This window comes from Terrapene carolina, unplaced genomic scaffold (genome assembly GCF_002925995.2).
Source record: "Terrapene carolina triunguis isolate 2854851 unplaced genomic scaffold, T_m_triunguis-2.0 Scaffold96, whole genome shotgun sequence".
Classification (NCBI taxonomy): domain Eukaryota; kingdom Metazoa; phylum Chordata; order Testudines; family Emydidae; genus Terrapene; species Terrapene triunguis.
Genome location: NW_020664447.1, coordinates 38,083,468 through 38,098,702, shown reverse-complemented (window position 1 = coordinate 38,098,702; position 15,235 = coordinate 38,083,468). Strand labels below are relative to the sequence as shown.

Sequence of the window (15,235 nt, the reverse complement as noted above, 5' to 3'; positions counted from 1 at the left end):
AGCAGCAGACAGTGGCAGCCTCGGGGCAGGGCCACTGTGGCCCAGGTGGCGGGTCAGCAGCAGCTGTGCCAGGGAAGGCTTAGCCTTCCCTTGCCTATTATACCTGCTACCTATGTTTATGTGGGTGCGTTAACTTAGGAGAAGATAAGATAAATGGAAAGAAAAAGGATGGGAAGGGGGTGGATAGAGCAGGAGTAAAGAGGGTAAGAAAGTCCCTTTTTAATGGCATCCATCTAATTGTAAGCAATTTGCTGTATTCATTTAAAGTAGCAAACACCAAAAACCCCAACCTAAAACAAACGCCTCCATCCTGATTCTCCACTCCCTTGCAACTTGTGTGGTTGTTGTGCAAAGTAGGTGCAAAACATTACCGAATGAGAATTCTCTACTCATTGCATGGTAGCATTTTACACGCAATTTGCATTCAAGTTGCACAAATATAAAGGACTACAACATGGTGCAAGGCAATGGAGAATTAGGCCTCTTCTTTGCAGTGTTGCCAGCCCCAAGCATTTAAAAATCATGAGTCAGGCCCCAAAAATTGAGATTGGCATAAAATCCATGAAATTTAAAAAATAAATATGGAGTTCTTTTTATTTGCCTTCTGGTTTATGAGCCTTTGTGGTTCACATTTTCAAGTACAGCTGAAACATTTCTAATTTTGAAATGCATAACAGGGACAAAAATTCTCTGTAACCATGAGGACTAGAAGCATTTTTTTTTGTTAAATAAAAGCTCAGATATTCATATGACTCCAGGAGTCACAGAGTTTCAGGCCAGAAGGGATCTCTACATCATATAGTCTGACTTTCTGTAGATCATGGGCCTCCAACACCACCGAGCACCCACACACTAAACTCAACAATGGACATGAGACAAAAGTAAATGAAACCTACAGCAGACTAGGCTGTTATGTGCCACAATGAGAGAATAGGTGGGACCGAGGTGCACCAGTGCTAGAAGCCCCCGTAATGACAGGGAAATGATTAAATGAGATATGCCCAGATTATCCCACCAAGTGACCCGCACCCACAAGCAGCAGAGAAAGGGGAAACTCTCCAAGGTCATTGACAATCTGACCTGGGGGAAATTCCCTCCCAATCCCAGATATGGCATTCAGTTAGACTCTGAGCATAGAACCATCCAGCCAAGTACCTGAGAGAGAGAGAATACTTAGTGCCATCTCAGACCTCTGGCCCATCCCACTCAGTGGCCCATCTCCAGTCATGACCATCCATGATGCTTCAGAGAAAGGAGATAAAAAAACCTCCCAGCATACATGGGGGGGGGGAATCCCTTCCTGACCCCCTCAGTGGCCAGTTGAAATCCTGAAGCATGAGCTTTAGGAAAATAAGACATAAACTGGAAGTGAGCCCCCTTTCTATTGAGTCCTGCCCCCTGCCATCACAAGCAACCCCATCATTCAATTGCACTCATACATTTGCCCAATTCTCTCTTAAAACTAACCAAGTTGTTTGCCCCTACAAGCTCAGGCTCTAAGAAAAACACAACCTTGTTTAGCCAAACCCAGCATTTTTTAAAATATGTTTTGAACTGGAACCCTATGGAATTTTAAGGTTAATTTGCCAGGATTTCTGAGGATGAGATCCTTTTCTTTTGGTTTTAAACCATGTGTTCAGTGGAGCCTTGGTCTTTTCTGCACAAAACCTCTCAGTGGTCTGACGAAAGGTGTCTTTTTCAACTGATTTAGTTAAACTGGTGCAAACCCTTATGTGGACACCCTTAAACCATTTTTAAAATGTCTTGTATTGATTTAGTTAAGTAGGTATAAATCTGTATTTAGACAAAGCCTTTGTTGAAAACACCGAGCCACATTTAATTGAAATGACAAACTGCACCTGATTTAGATACAGACCCGTGAATATGACTGAACAGACCTGTTCAGTCAACAGTTCATGAAACTTTTGGGAATCCTGGTGTGAGTTTGGTGTTTTGTGTCTTTACAATTTTTTTCTATTTTATTTCTCTTCCCTGGTTGCTGTGCAAAAGAAAAATGACAGAGAATACTGGCTAAGGCTCTGATTTTGCCTGTGGTTCCATTAGCAGAGATCCCATTTATTTGGGATTCTGTATGGACACAGGGATTGCTAGCAGTAGGTGACATTTACTGTATGCAAAGTGCTGCAAAAGGCACAAAGTACACAAGCTAAAGAAAGAGAGAATGCTTTTCCCCCTCTAATTTCTTTCTGTTATAGAAATCCTAAGAGTTATTTATAAAAATCAAATAAGTGTAGGTAAAAAATTTAGAGTAAGAAATGGAATGTTTAAGCTGACAGTGTTTCTTTAAAAGAAAAAAAAGTAAAACACTTATGATTGCTCAATATCAACACAACCTCTCCGCATGTTAAGGAAGAGCAGGACATTGCTCACCAGACTTGCCCATTTGAACAAGATGTTCAGAAGAGCCTCAGAGCTCTGTGCCTTGGTATGTAATGTACTTAAAATGAAAGTGATTTGTACAATTCGCTTGTCACCCTAATTGAAAATATTTGGGGAAGGCTATTGTCACCAAGGTCATCAAATTAATGTCACAGCGAAGAGGAGAAGGGAGAAATGTACATAGTGTGTGCTCTTTAAGTAAATATGATTTCTAACCTGCCTGCAGCCCAGAAAGGACCAGACGGGGCCATCATTCCCAACAACTACTGTGACTTCTGCCTTGGAGGCTCCAGTATGAACAAAAAAAGTGGCTGTCCAGAGGAGCTTGTGTCATGCTCAGACTGTGGACGCTCGGGTAGGTGACTTCTCCTTGCAACTTTCTAAGATGAACAATTTAGCGCGATTCCCTTTTTGCTCTTTCTGATGTTTTGGGGTAGTTGCTTATTGTTTGTGGGGAAGAATGGTTCTCAAAGTTTCTGTTCTGCTAATGGGCTAACGACAATTATGATATAATCTATGTATCTATCTATATAATGCTATATTGTATTTATTGGCTGCCATGAACATAAGTACTCATACTTGTTCTTATTTAAATGGAGGGAGAAAATCCTATGACAATGTTAAAGGATGGGCTCTGTCTTCAAATGCCGTAATTACAAATGTAAATTACTTTCAAGATTTATGAAAGTTGCATGACGAGCATTTCCATTGATTACACATTTCATGCATTTCTTCATCCAAAAAAGAAAGAGAGGGGAAATTACAGGGTAGGAATGGCAGTAGCTGTCAAGAATTATCCTCTTACAAGATGACTATCATTAATTTTGTTTAAAGAGGTTTTTATTTATCTGTTTTCTTCCTGTGTCTCTTTTTAAATTTAGGAAGTTGCATCTTTCCCCATCCTGAGCTGTCTTTATTTCTGGGTGGTTGGTTGCTTTTTCTTTTTGTCCCAGCTGAGCTGTTATTTTTGGCTGGGGGAGGGAATGGGGTCTTTAACAACAGCATATTCCATCCCCAATTCAAATTTCCCAATTGTTGTGATTTTTTGGAAAGGGGGGAGGAAGGCCATGGATTATAAGTGAAAACAAAAGAAAACTTTGAAATTTGAAACCTTCAAAATTGCTGCTACTTCTGCTCTTTATTCACTTGAAAGTGTTTGTTGTATAATTGCTGATATATAATGTAGAGTGTTCTGGTACTGAAATAACAGCCTGCTCATGCTCCCATTGAAATTAATATAAAAATTCCTATCAAATTCAAAGGGAGCAGGACTGGGCCCTAAATGACAAATGTCCTCTACCATTGTTCTGACCTTTGAAGACAATTACTTATCAGTGGACCAATGGCAACCCTTGGTCTTCTAAGGGCTTTGCTACAAGTGCTCTGCAAACACTAACATGAGTCTTTTTGTGCCTTTGTGTTTGCTTCATAATAAAGGAGAAGAAGCTTACACTGTCTGCACTGACATACTGGAAAATGATTCCCGTTTTCCCTTTTGCCTGGGATGTTATTTTCCAGTTTCACTTATTTCAACGTTGCCCCAATCTTACACAATGACAGGGATCCAAATGTTCTGTCACGTAGCTATTTGTTACAGTAATTTCATATTTGTCTTCAGAATATGACTGAGATACACTAGTTTGTTGGCTTCCTTGTTGTATTGCAAAGTAGATTATGAGGCCCCATGTATGTAGCTGTTGTATCCTATCTGTGGACAAGCCCCCCAAAACAATTCCATAAAACACTTTTTACAAATTCTCATCTGCCTGAGTCATTTACAAGGGTTCTCCATCTGTGTGATAGATGTGTGATGAGAATGCCTACGGTGGAACTATGCATAGATTTTTAAGCTATAATATTAATGACTGGTGGCTGCCATCATGACTTTTCTTGGTGATGAAAGACAAATGGAGGAGAGACCATGTGCATTCTTTTGTTTCTTTCCAGTATTCAGTCAGTCAAATCACATCCCTGTGAAGTGATTATTTTACTTACTGATTCTTTTATTATATTCATTTCCTTTTGGGGTACAGGATTTGATTCTAAGTCTGTTCCTTAGGAAATACAGTATAATTGCAACAGAGCTGCTTCCTTCAGCTTAAGGGACCAAGCAATTGGTGTATCATCATGTTAGTTAGTGCTTCTGAATAGCACCACAAACCTCCCCTACCAAACACGATGCTTTCATTTTCCTAGGGCTCAAGGGCCATATTTTCCCCTGCATTTCTTGAAGTGGGATTCTGACATCTGTACTGCAAATTACATATCACATTTGATTCAGAAAAAAGTTCAGTTTTACAGATTTCAGTATTTAACTTCTCTTTTTAACGTTTTGTTGTTGTTGTTGTTTGTTGCTCCTAATGTCTGTGCTGAGGATTTCTTACCCTATATGGAAAAAATGGACTGAAAGACTTTCTAAACTTTCGAGTTTAGACCAAAGCAGATCATTCTTTATTCTGGCAGTTTTAGCTGCTAGATGGTGTAGATTCATTTTTGTTTTTCAGAAGCGACTCCATAGAATTTCTAACATGGAATATATTAATTTAATGAATATTTAGTCTTTAAAATGTTTTTCACTTTGTCTTCAAAGGAGCTACTTTAGGGCAGGGACAGGAAGAGACAGGGATGAATTTTTTAAAAAACTCACCCCATGGCAATACTGATGAAATACCTAGTAAGTTGTCATTCTACAGCAGTAAATTCATGACAGTTGATGCCAATCTGAAGGACAATCATTGTGCTTAAATCTAACAGCTTCTAATTATTTATGTGGTCTAAAAGTCTTTTAAAACTGATCAAAGTAATCAAGAGAGAATAGTTTTAATGTCTCTTGAAGAGGGAAAACAACATTAACCCTTTCGCTGCCATACCTACGGGCATCTGTGTTATTGTAGGTTTTTTTCTTTAAAAGAGAAACCAACCCCTTTTTACCTTTTCTTACTGCTATTCTACTGTCCTATGTTGTTGTTGATTTGTGGGCACACACACACCTACCGGGTTTATAGTCTGCATTGTTTGATAATTATGATGATTTAAAAAATAATGATGATGCCTGTTGCTTAACCCATGTGCTGATATATTCATCATACATGTCAGCTCATTTGGGAAGAGAAGGCAGGAAGGAGGAAGCAGCGCCAGCACGCACTACGGAGGACTTGTTCGGTTCCACATCGGAAAGCGACACCTCGACCTTTCACGGCTTTGATGAGGATGATGCGGAAGAGCCTCTCTTGAGCCGAGGAGGCGGCCATGGTAGCAGCTCTCCCTCTACAAATAAAAAGGGTGGCTGCTAAAATAACTAAACAGACACAGAAACTCTTTGAGCGATTTTCTATCCTTTTTACTACTATGATTATTATTACAACTTTTTTTTTTTAAATTTTAGATCCTTTTTTTTCCCCTTTGGGTGTGTACACTGAAAGCACAAACGTATAAAACATAGACTACTTCAAAGAGACAGAAAGTTTTGATTCACTTTTTATTTTTTCATTTTAATTTGTTTCCTATATACACTCTTTTTTTCTTTCTTTTAATTTTAAATTTTTATTTATTTTTTTTTTTTTTTTAATAATGAGCAGAGTTGATTGTCTCATCTTTTAATATATATCAGCAAACCACAAAAAATACAAATGGGTTGGAGAGCAGAAACCCAACCCAACTAATTTTTTAATTATTATTATTATTATTATTTATATATTCTATATATTATTAGAAAAAAGACTTTTTAAGTACAAAATACAAAAAATAAAAAAGCAATGAACATCTACTTGATACTAGAACTGTTTCTAGAAAAACCACTGTGGGGTGGATTGTTTGAGATGACAATGAAGCCCTTGGTTTGATGACTTCTGCAATGTGAGATTTTGCACTTACTGTAGCGCGTGGAATTTGTGACTCCCCATCACGTGCTCCTCTACCACTCACCCGTAACAGCTTGAAAACACAAGCAGCTCTGAAGACCATGACATTGAGGAACACATTTCCATCATTCCTCTGGACACCTCTGCACTCGTAAGAGATCTCCTCCTCCTCCCCTCCAACCTTTTCATCTCTTCCTCACTCCGTGCGGCTTTTTTTCTCTTTTTTTTCCTCTTCTTCACCTTTCACCTCATGGAGAGCAATTTCCAAGCACGGGGATGGAATATAAATGGCAAGTCACAGACTCTGCAAAGACAAAACAGCTGGAGGAATGAATCATTGAAGAATTAAAAGGAAAAATACCTCACCTATATTTTTTTTTTCTTTTTTTTTTTTTAAATTCACACACACATTTTGTTGCCCAGATTTTTCTCTGTCTGTAGTGTCTTGTGAGGCACTTTGTGTTGTTTTTCAATAGCTTCTCTTGAAATAAACCAAAGCAATACTCACTAAAGTCCTGAGGGAAATGGAGAAGAGAGTGATTGCCTCCCAGCGCTGTCCCACGACCGAGGAGCCATGCGATAGATTTGAAAGGTATGTCCCAACAGAAATGTTGTTCAGCCACTGTGAACTCTTTGTGCTGTGGATTTTCAACAAACCATTTATTGTTTTATTATATCAGTAAGTCCTTTAAAGTAAACTGTGTGATTGTGTTATGTACAGCAGGCTAGATCCTGTTCCCTATTAATTTAATGGGAGTTTTGTAGGAGCAGGCTTTGGCCCAATACATATAACTAGGAATAAAGCTTACCCAAACATTAAGCATGTAGGTTCCACCCTGCAGTCCTAATGCAGGCAATGCTCTCATTGTAAGGACTGCAGGATTAGGGGTAAGGATATATTTTTGTCATTTTATAGTGCCAACGTAAACCATAAAGGTGAGATCCTGACCCCACTGAAGTCAATGACAACATTTCCATTGTCTTCAGTGGAGCCAGAGTTTCACGCCAAGAGGGAAGCTTGAGTGATGTGTTCATGTTCCCAGAACTCATGATAGAAACACATGCATGCACTGTAGACTTTGGGTTTGCATTGTTCTAGTTCTCGAGTAAATCATGTCCAAAAGGGGCTGGTTATTTCCATTACTCTCTTTCTTTTGCTGGGGCAGCACAGCACAGTTTGTAACAGGTATTTTATGGCTCCTTCAGCCTTTTTGCTACATTCCAGTGTTAAAATAAACTCTAATCCTTATTTTATTATTAGACATCTGGGTGTGATGCTTCTGTGCATCTTTATAGTTGACATCAGGAATGAAATAACTAATGGCCAGAATCTGCCATCAGATATGCAGGTGTAAATCTGGAGTGATGCCATTGACTTCTGGATTCCATTAAGAATCTGCCCTTAGAACTGTAGAAAACGATCCTGCATAAAATTACAAAATATATCTGTATTTTTATATATAGTAATATTAATGCATGTGTGACCCAAAGCAAGTTTCCTTTAAGGCATGCCCATGTTGGTAATCTTTTCCTGTTGTTATTCTACTGGGCTATGTTCCCACTGCTGTGTCAAGTCATATTATAATCGATCAAATGTCAGATCAATGGTATTTTGACTTAACTATGTCAATGAAACATGAACTTTAACATTCACTCTTTCCACAATCATTCTGTTTTGTTTGAACAAATACATGGAATAGATTTCTAATATTTTGTTTCTACAGTCTGCAGTTTCTGAAACTCTTCTGTGTTTATTAAAAGCTTAAATTCCATCTTGCTTCTGATGGCGAGCCACAAGAACAGAGCTGTCTGATTATCTCAAATCCCTGAAAGAATAATAGCCTTGTAGTCATTGTTTTGCTTATCTATCTGTTATTTTATTCATATATATTAAAATCCAGACATTAAAATGTGAAGACTGAAGGAATGGAAGTCAGGGTGGAGGATAGTATGGAATGGAGTCCACAGTTGAATAGACACATTGGCCACATTATTTTCTTACTGACCCTAATATGAATCCAGAGTAATACCAATAAAGTCAGTGGAGTTCCTTTGGATTTGTGTCAATGTAGCTGAGAGCAGAATCTGGTCCAGTAGTTCTGAAGACTTAAAAGGATGCTATGAACTTGAAATCTAATATATTTAAAAAAAATAGTTTAAAGTACTTTTTCACACTACACCTGCCCTTCTCCCTGTCCACCCCAGCTAATGTTTATGGGGTTTCAGTCACATTTGTAACTTTGTATTTTAAACATGTTTTTCTCTCTCCTGTTGCTGTGTTAAAGGCCACACAAGCAACAGAGGACACTGACTATACAAAGGAAGCAGTAGAACTGTTTATTCACAAAGTGCTGTCAAATGCACAAAGTAAACAAACTTAAAAAAATACGTTGAGAAGAAAATATTATTTCTTATGTCCTTCTGCTACAGTTATCATACTATAGGGCAGTGGTGCCAAACTTTTCCTGTTGTGCCCCCCCTTACCCGTAATGGAAGTCCCCCCTTACCAGTAATGGAATCTGTCTACGCCCCCACCCCCATTACTGCACAGCCAGGTTGAAGGTGGAGCTGGAGCAGAACTGGGGATGGTGGAGGAGCTGAGGCTAGAGGCTGAGTTGGTCTGCGGGTGGAGCAGGGGGGAGGAGCATCTGCAGCTGGGGCTGGAGCTGGGTTGGGGTGGAGCAGGGGGCAGAGTGGAGTTGTGGCTGGGGCGGAGCTGGTGTGGGGGCAGAGTGGAGTTACGACTGGGGTCAGAGCTAGTTGTGGGACTGAATGGTAACCCCGCCCATCCCACTGTGAGGGCTGGCCTGGGCCCTGCTGCGTGCCCCCCTGAACATTCCTCTGTGCCCCCTGAGGCAGTTTGGGGACCACTGCCATAGTGGCTACTTGGAATTATAGTAGCCAAAAAAAAAAAAAGTTTTTTTTAGACAGAATTGTGATTTTTTAAAAATTTGACAGTGTTCCTTTAAATATATAGAGACCCAAAAAAAGGTTGAATATGTTTTGAAGGAGAAAAGATTCATGGGAGTAATGTGGAAGATGGGTTAACAAGGAAAAGGGAAATGCTGGAACTTTGTCCTTTTTAGACCATTTGTCTAGGTTTTAGTGTCTAAGTGTAAATTGTTCAGGGTAGAGATTTTGTCTTTGCCTGTGTGAGCAGTGCCTGGCACATTCTGGGCCTTACTGGAATACAGATGATAATCAAATATTAATAATGAATTAAATAATGGCTTACTTTCATGAATAAAGTTATCATGACCATATATGTCAATTTGTGCCTGTAGCCACTAGGTGCCCACCTTAATGGCAATGGGGCAGGGGCAGTGCCCTCAGTAAGAGTGCACAATAAGCTCATGTATAAAAATGCCAGCCAACATTTATTAGTAGTGTACAAAATCCCCAGTAGCTATATTGTGTGTGTGTGTGTGTGTGTGTGTGTGTGTGTGTACACACTCCTTGGGTTGATCTGGTCCTGACAGATGAAGGAAGAAAGGATAAATGTATTGTGGAGGAGGGCAGTGTAGTCATGGGACTTCTTCAGATGTGCTCGCTATGGTAAGATAACAAAGGCGAGGAGAGAGCTGCAGCTCAGGGTTTAATAGGACAGGCTGAGCAGTGTGAGAGTGTAGTGTAGGAGTGGAGCATGAAGGAGAAGCTGGAGTTGAAGGCTGTGGTCATGGAGTCAATATGCAGAGTGCAGGGCAGTCAAGGAAGGGAGGAGAGAGTTGAGAGCAATAGAGGAATCTGAGAGATTGCTGGCGATTGAATGTCACAGACAGTGATGCTGAACAAAAGGTGTGATAACAGAGAGGAAACGAAAATGCAGTGGTGGGAGAGGAAACAGTTGCTGGTGAAAACCAGGCTGGGAGAGTGGCCATAATTGTGACTATGGAAGTGATCATCGGAATAGAGTTAAATACACCCAGGAGTGTTGAATGGTATTGAGGCATGGGATTGAGAATAGGGGAAGAGGGTTGGCCATAGAGGTCAGAGATGAAAGCATAAGCAAGTCCACAGGGGTGCTAATTGATACTCTTGTAGGAGTGGGGAGAGGAGAGTCAGATCACATGCAGTTTGAAGGCAGAGAATATGTGAGATGAGCTGTAATTAGCCAGAGGAAAAAGGAAGCGCCTGACACCACCAGCACCACAGACTTCTCAGTAGGGGTGGGGGAGTTGCACAGTCCTAGTCGTGTATCCCAAGAAAAACAAGCCACTGACCAAACCAAGAAGGCATAAAGAGAGTTTATGGACTTGAATTCCAGGTCATAAATTGGGTGTGTGTGGGGGCTGGGGAGAGAAATAATCTCTTAAACCCGAGGGAAATGTTACGCTCTACAACCTCAGGGTATGCCCACACAACATTTTGGAGCGAACTCCCCAGCCTGGGTCAACAGACTTGGGCTAGCAGGGCTCTAAAATTAGCTGTATAGACCGTGCTTTGAAGTTGCGGCTCAGGCTGGAGCTCAGGCTCCATTGTTTCTCAGGTTTTATATTCAGGCTTTTGTATGTTTCCTTAATAATGTGGGGGCACCTTCCCAAGCACCTCCCAATTCCTCCATACCAAAGGGCCTCAGAACACTTGCAGGAAGACCCACAGCTTCTTGATCCAACCCCTGCAAGCTCTCCTTGAATCTTAGAGGTGGGGCTAGTGGAGTTTGAGAGTGCAGGACCACTTGAGCAACTGACTGGTGGGAGGAAAGGCCAGGTAGAGTGTCCAGGCCATTCTTGGTATGCTCCAACTCCTGGGATTTAATTAAAGGGCCAGCTTAACTGGAAGATGACAGTTTAAAATCTTAAATAGAATATTGTTTATTGGGTGATTTATAAATGGGTGGGGAATTAACACAGGCCTAGCTGATATAATGGCTAGGAAATAAATGTGTAGCATGAGCTTTATTTGGGCAAGTGGCAAAGAAGGGATGGAAATGAAATTAGCTCATATTTTCCTCCCTCTCCCTTCCTTACTGATTTTATGACTTGTATCAGAATGAAGCAACTATGGGAGGATTACTTACAACAAACTAAATATCGCCTACCGAAACAAATGAGCAGCTCACATTAACTAGTGTCTCCTGTGTTCTGCTGCCACAGAAACCAGAGTTTCACCATTAGCTTCAATAGGATCAGCAGTGGGCTTTCTGAGTTAGTTTCTGCTACTGCAGTCAAATCGCACTGTAAATACACTAGTTAATGTGAGATGCTGGTTTGTTTCCGGATGCGATATTTAGTTTGTCATAAGTAACCACCTCCATGTTGTTTCGTCTTTAAGCTTTTACATTAGTTTCTCATTTTGAGTTCAAATTTGCCATTTTACAGCTCTTTACTTTGGTTCTTGGTTAGAGACAGAGGCTCAGATTGCTGCCTGCTGATGCGTGGAACACATCAGACCCGCATCCAGACAGTGGCTGAGTCCAGCCAGTTCTGGGACACCATCTGTTATGAATACATTCTCCCCCTGCTGTTGTCCCATAATTTGGTAAATTGTTTTCATGACCATTAGAGATGGTCTCTAAACACAATCTCTGATCTAAACCTCCCCAAACTCTGAATGTTCAAAATGTGGATCCTGATCCAAATTCTTTGGCCTAAGCTCATTACTAATGGCAATCAATTTTGCTTAGCCTACTCCTCAGGCAAATGTCTTATTGACTGGGCCGGGAATTTTGCTTAAATAAGATCTGCCCAGTATGTGTTTTACTGTAACATAAATTGACGCTTTCAATAAGCCCTATTCTTCCTGTTTTTTGTATTTATTTGTAGGTTGTAATTATTCATGTGTTTGTAAAATATATATTTCATAGGGAAAAAACTTTTGAAACGTTTTAGGGTTCAAACAACTGAGTTGGCACTATTATTCATATCCCTCTATCTGTCTTTAGTATCATGAAAAAGAAGAGAAATTATAATATAATTTTGAAACTTCAGGTTTCATGATTTTAAGGCCTGATATCTCATAATTTACTGGAACTAGAAATGAGTGGTGTGTCCAGAAGGAAAGGGGAACTCCCCTGTCTCTCAGCATCTTTCTGTCACCAATAGTTTCTGAGGTTTTCACTCTTAAATGCATCACGGCTCCATGACTGAATATTTCCTGTCCTGGAACCTCTGACCATTGCAGTTTTGGGGGTGAGGGAGATGAGTGGATTTCACATTTTGAGGAAAGAAATATTTTAGTGATAGACTATGGTAGTGGCCATTTGACACTGCTCAGAGGTTTGGAATACAGGAGTTAGTCCCAGGGGAGATGAACTAGTGGGTGGAGTGCAGGTGTGATATTCAGTTTTTCACTTGTTCCAGAATTATCACATGGTTGTCACCACCACATACATGTGTGAGTTCTAAAATTTGGCTGGCATCACATAACTCCTCAGGGTAGGGAACATGTGTTCCTGCTTTCCATACACATGTGGCTCTATATAAATGATTAATAATAATAACTTAAACAGCTCAGGATCTCATAAGCCAAAGGCCATAACCACTAGTGAAGAAGCAGTTGTAGGAGATGAGTAATGAGGGGAATGTAACTACGTGTTCCACAGTGAAAAAGCTCACAATGTTTGGGGATTTTTTGGGTGTAACCCCTTCACGTCCTATTTATCTTCTCTTGGTATTCATTTAGGACACCCACATTCAATGGAAACTGAGTTTTGTCTAACGATATTTTAAAAGTTTGAAGTGGAGTGGGAGCCAAACTGGAAGATTTTGCTTTTGTTCTTTTTGAAGCATTGCTTTTTTGTCTGTTTGGGGTTTTTTAGTTTTATTTTGTATTGCCTTTCCCTCTGCAGTCTGTCCTGCCCTCATGGACTCCACCATCCTTCAAGCAAGCCATTTCCGAAGAAGGCCAAGAGAAGCCAGAATGCTTTGATATTTCTCCTCTCCTTGCCCAACCCATCCCAGCTGGCACAGGCGCCTGGACTGTGGAAAGCCTGCTGGCACCTGCTCAGAAGTTTTGGGATGCCCTAAGCTTGTGCAATACAAAGAAAACCTTTTCTTTGTTAAACATCTTGATTTCACTGTCCTTTATGCGTGTGTGTAAACCCAGGTCAAACTGGAATTGATCTACAATAGAAATGACTGAAAAACAAACAAACTGAAAAAAGACAACTATTTTATTTATTTCAATATTTAAGAGAGAAAAGAAGTGCTCAAGTTGCACAGTATTTTTGTTTAAAATACAGTTTACTTCAAAATTTAAAAGCAATTTTGTGAAGACGTGAAAATTAAAAAAAAAAGCACTTAATGTAAAATAAAGACTGAATATTTACTTTAAGGAAAAACTTTTTTTTAATTATGAAAATAAAGATCAACTCTGCTCTCTCTTACTTTAAAGAAGCCATTCATACATGTGCTGGGTATTTTTATTTTTTGCAAATTGGATGTGGTAAGTGAAGATTGTTCTGGTTTACTTTCTCCTAAATTCTTGGTACTGTTTCCCTGTTAGATATTTAAAGCTTATTTGCTTTACTGTGGTAGGCACAAATCTGAACAAATATACTGTTGAAAAAGCAAAGAACAGACCCAAAGGCTGAATTCTTGTTATCGGTTTTTGTGTCCAGGCCGGAAGGAGTATTGATGTATCTTTTCTATAGAGTGAAACAAGTTTTGGCTTTACCAGTTCTGGGAAATATTGCTGCTGAAAATAGAGGTTTAAAAAAGGAACATCTCAATTTACAGCAGTGCTACATTTCATTTTAGTAACTCAGCAGCTCATTCTGAGAGATGCTTGCAATCTAAGGGCCTGAGCGTTCAAGCATTCTGGGCGTGGAATCTCCCAGTGGAAGTCCCCTGCACTTCCAAGTGCAGCACCATTGCATAATTGAGCCCTAGTTTGGGAACTACTGGACATTCAAAGGCATGCAGAACTTCTTTTAAGCACCTCAGAAATAAGCAGCTGGGGTGACTCAGGAAGAGGCAAGTGTGAGGTGCCAGGTGTAGAACCCTAAATTTAGTTTTATGGAGCGTGTGTGGTAAGGAAGGAGTTCATACATTTATTTTAAACTGTTACTCATCTTCTCAGCCTGGTAAGATGTATTGATTCATAGATGAATTGAAGGGTCTATTTGGTTACCCAGTCCATCTCCAGGGGCCAGTGCAAGATTGTTCCCTACAGTGCTTTGTGCAGACTGGTTTTGAGTGTCTCAAATTAAAGATACAGAACAGCCTAGTCTCCTAAAGAAGGCCTTGGATTTGAACCTGAGGCCTAGTCTACACTAGAAAAGCTTTGCCATTATAGCTGCTACTGGTATCAGTTTCCCAAGCAAAATAAGGCATCTTTATGCTCATATAACTGGACTTTTGCCAGTATAGAAATGTTGCAAAACAATCACACTGACATTACTATGCCAGAAAATGTTTCTAGTGTAGAGCTGGCCTGAGCTCCCTTGCCCCTCCTCATCCAGTGAGTCATCTCTGCTTAGTCACTAAATTATTTATTTATCAAAGGCATCTGGGGAGAACCTGTTCTTTTGCCATTGACAAGAAGGTGGTAGCATATGTGATGATAATGAAGGTCCTGACCCTTCATCTTGTTTCTTGCTCACCCAAGACTTCAGTTAACTTCACTGGGAATCTTGGGTGTGTTAGGAATGCAGGATCTGAAGGAACCCCTCCCCTTCTTAACACCTAGGACCAAATCTGCAGGTATAGGCAATGTAACATCACTGGTAGATCCTACTCCAGCTCCCACTGAATTCAATGGCAAAACTTATATTGCCGTCAATGGGAGCAGGAGCAGGACACTTTGCCAGTTTTTTTGGAAATCTGCAGTTGTTAAACTGCCTTTAAAAATAATCAGGTTTTGTTCTGTTAAAATATAACAAGATGCACAACTGTAATGAAACTTCTCAAACTGTAGGGTCTGGATTTAATTTGTGTAATATTCTTGTTAAATAAAAGTCTCCTGATGCCCCCATTGTATATTTCTCTGTAAATATTACTTTATCAACAAATCCCACAAGATCTTTTTAGTGCACA

General features: G+C 40.0%; 1 protein-coding gene across 4 annotated transcripts in view; it reads left to right on the top strand.

The window, feature by feature from the left end:
* The window catches only part of DPF3 (double PHD fingers 3), a 203,059-nt gene that overhangs the window by 158,161 nt on the left and 29,663 nt on the right, over positions 1-15,235 (top strand). For 2 of the 4 annotated variants that reach the window (XM_026651475.2, XM_026651474.2), the window contains exons 8-9: positions 2,627-2,755; positions 5,497-5,897. In XM_026651475.2, coding sequence (XP_026507260.1) covers positions 2,627-2,755; positions 5,497-5,693 — 326 coding nt within the window. In that variant the 3' untranslated portion in view covers positions 5,694-5,897. Of the gene's footprint in view, positions 1-2,626; positions 2,756-5,496; positions 5,898-13,047; positions 14,516-15,235 lie in introns of those variants that run through there. The other 2 variants (XM_024218831.3, XM_024218832.3) reach the window with 2 other exon arrangements.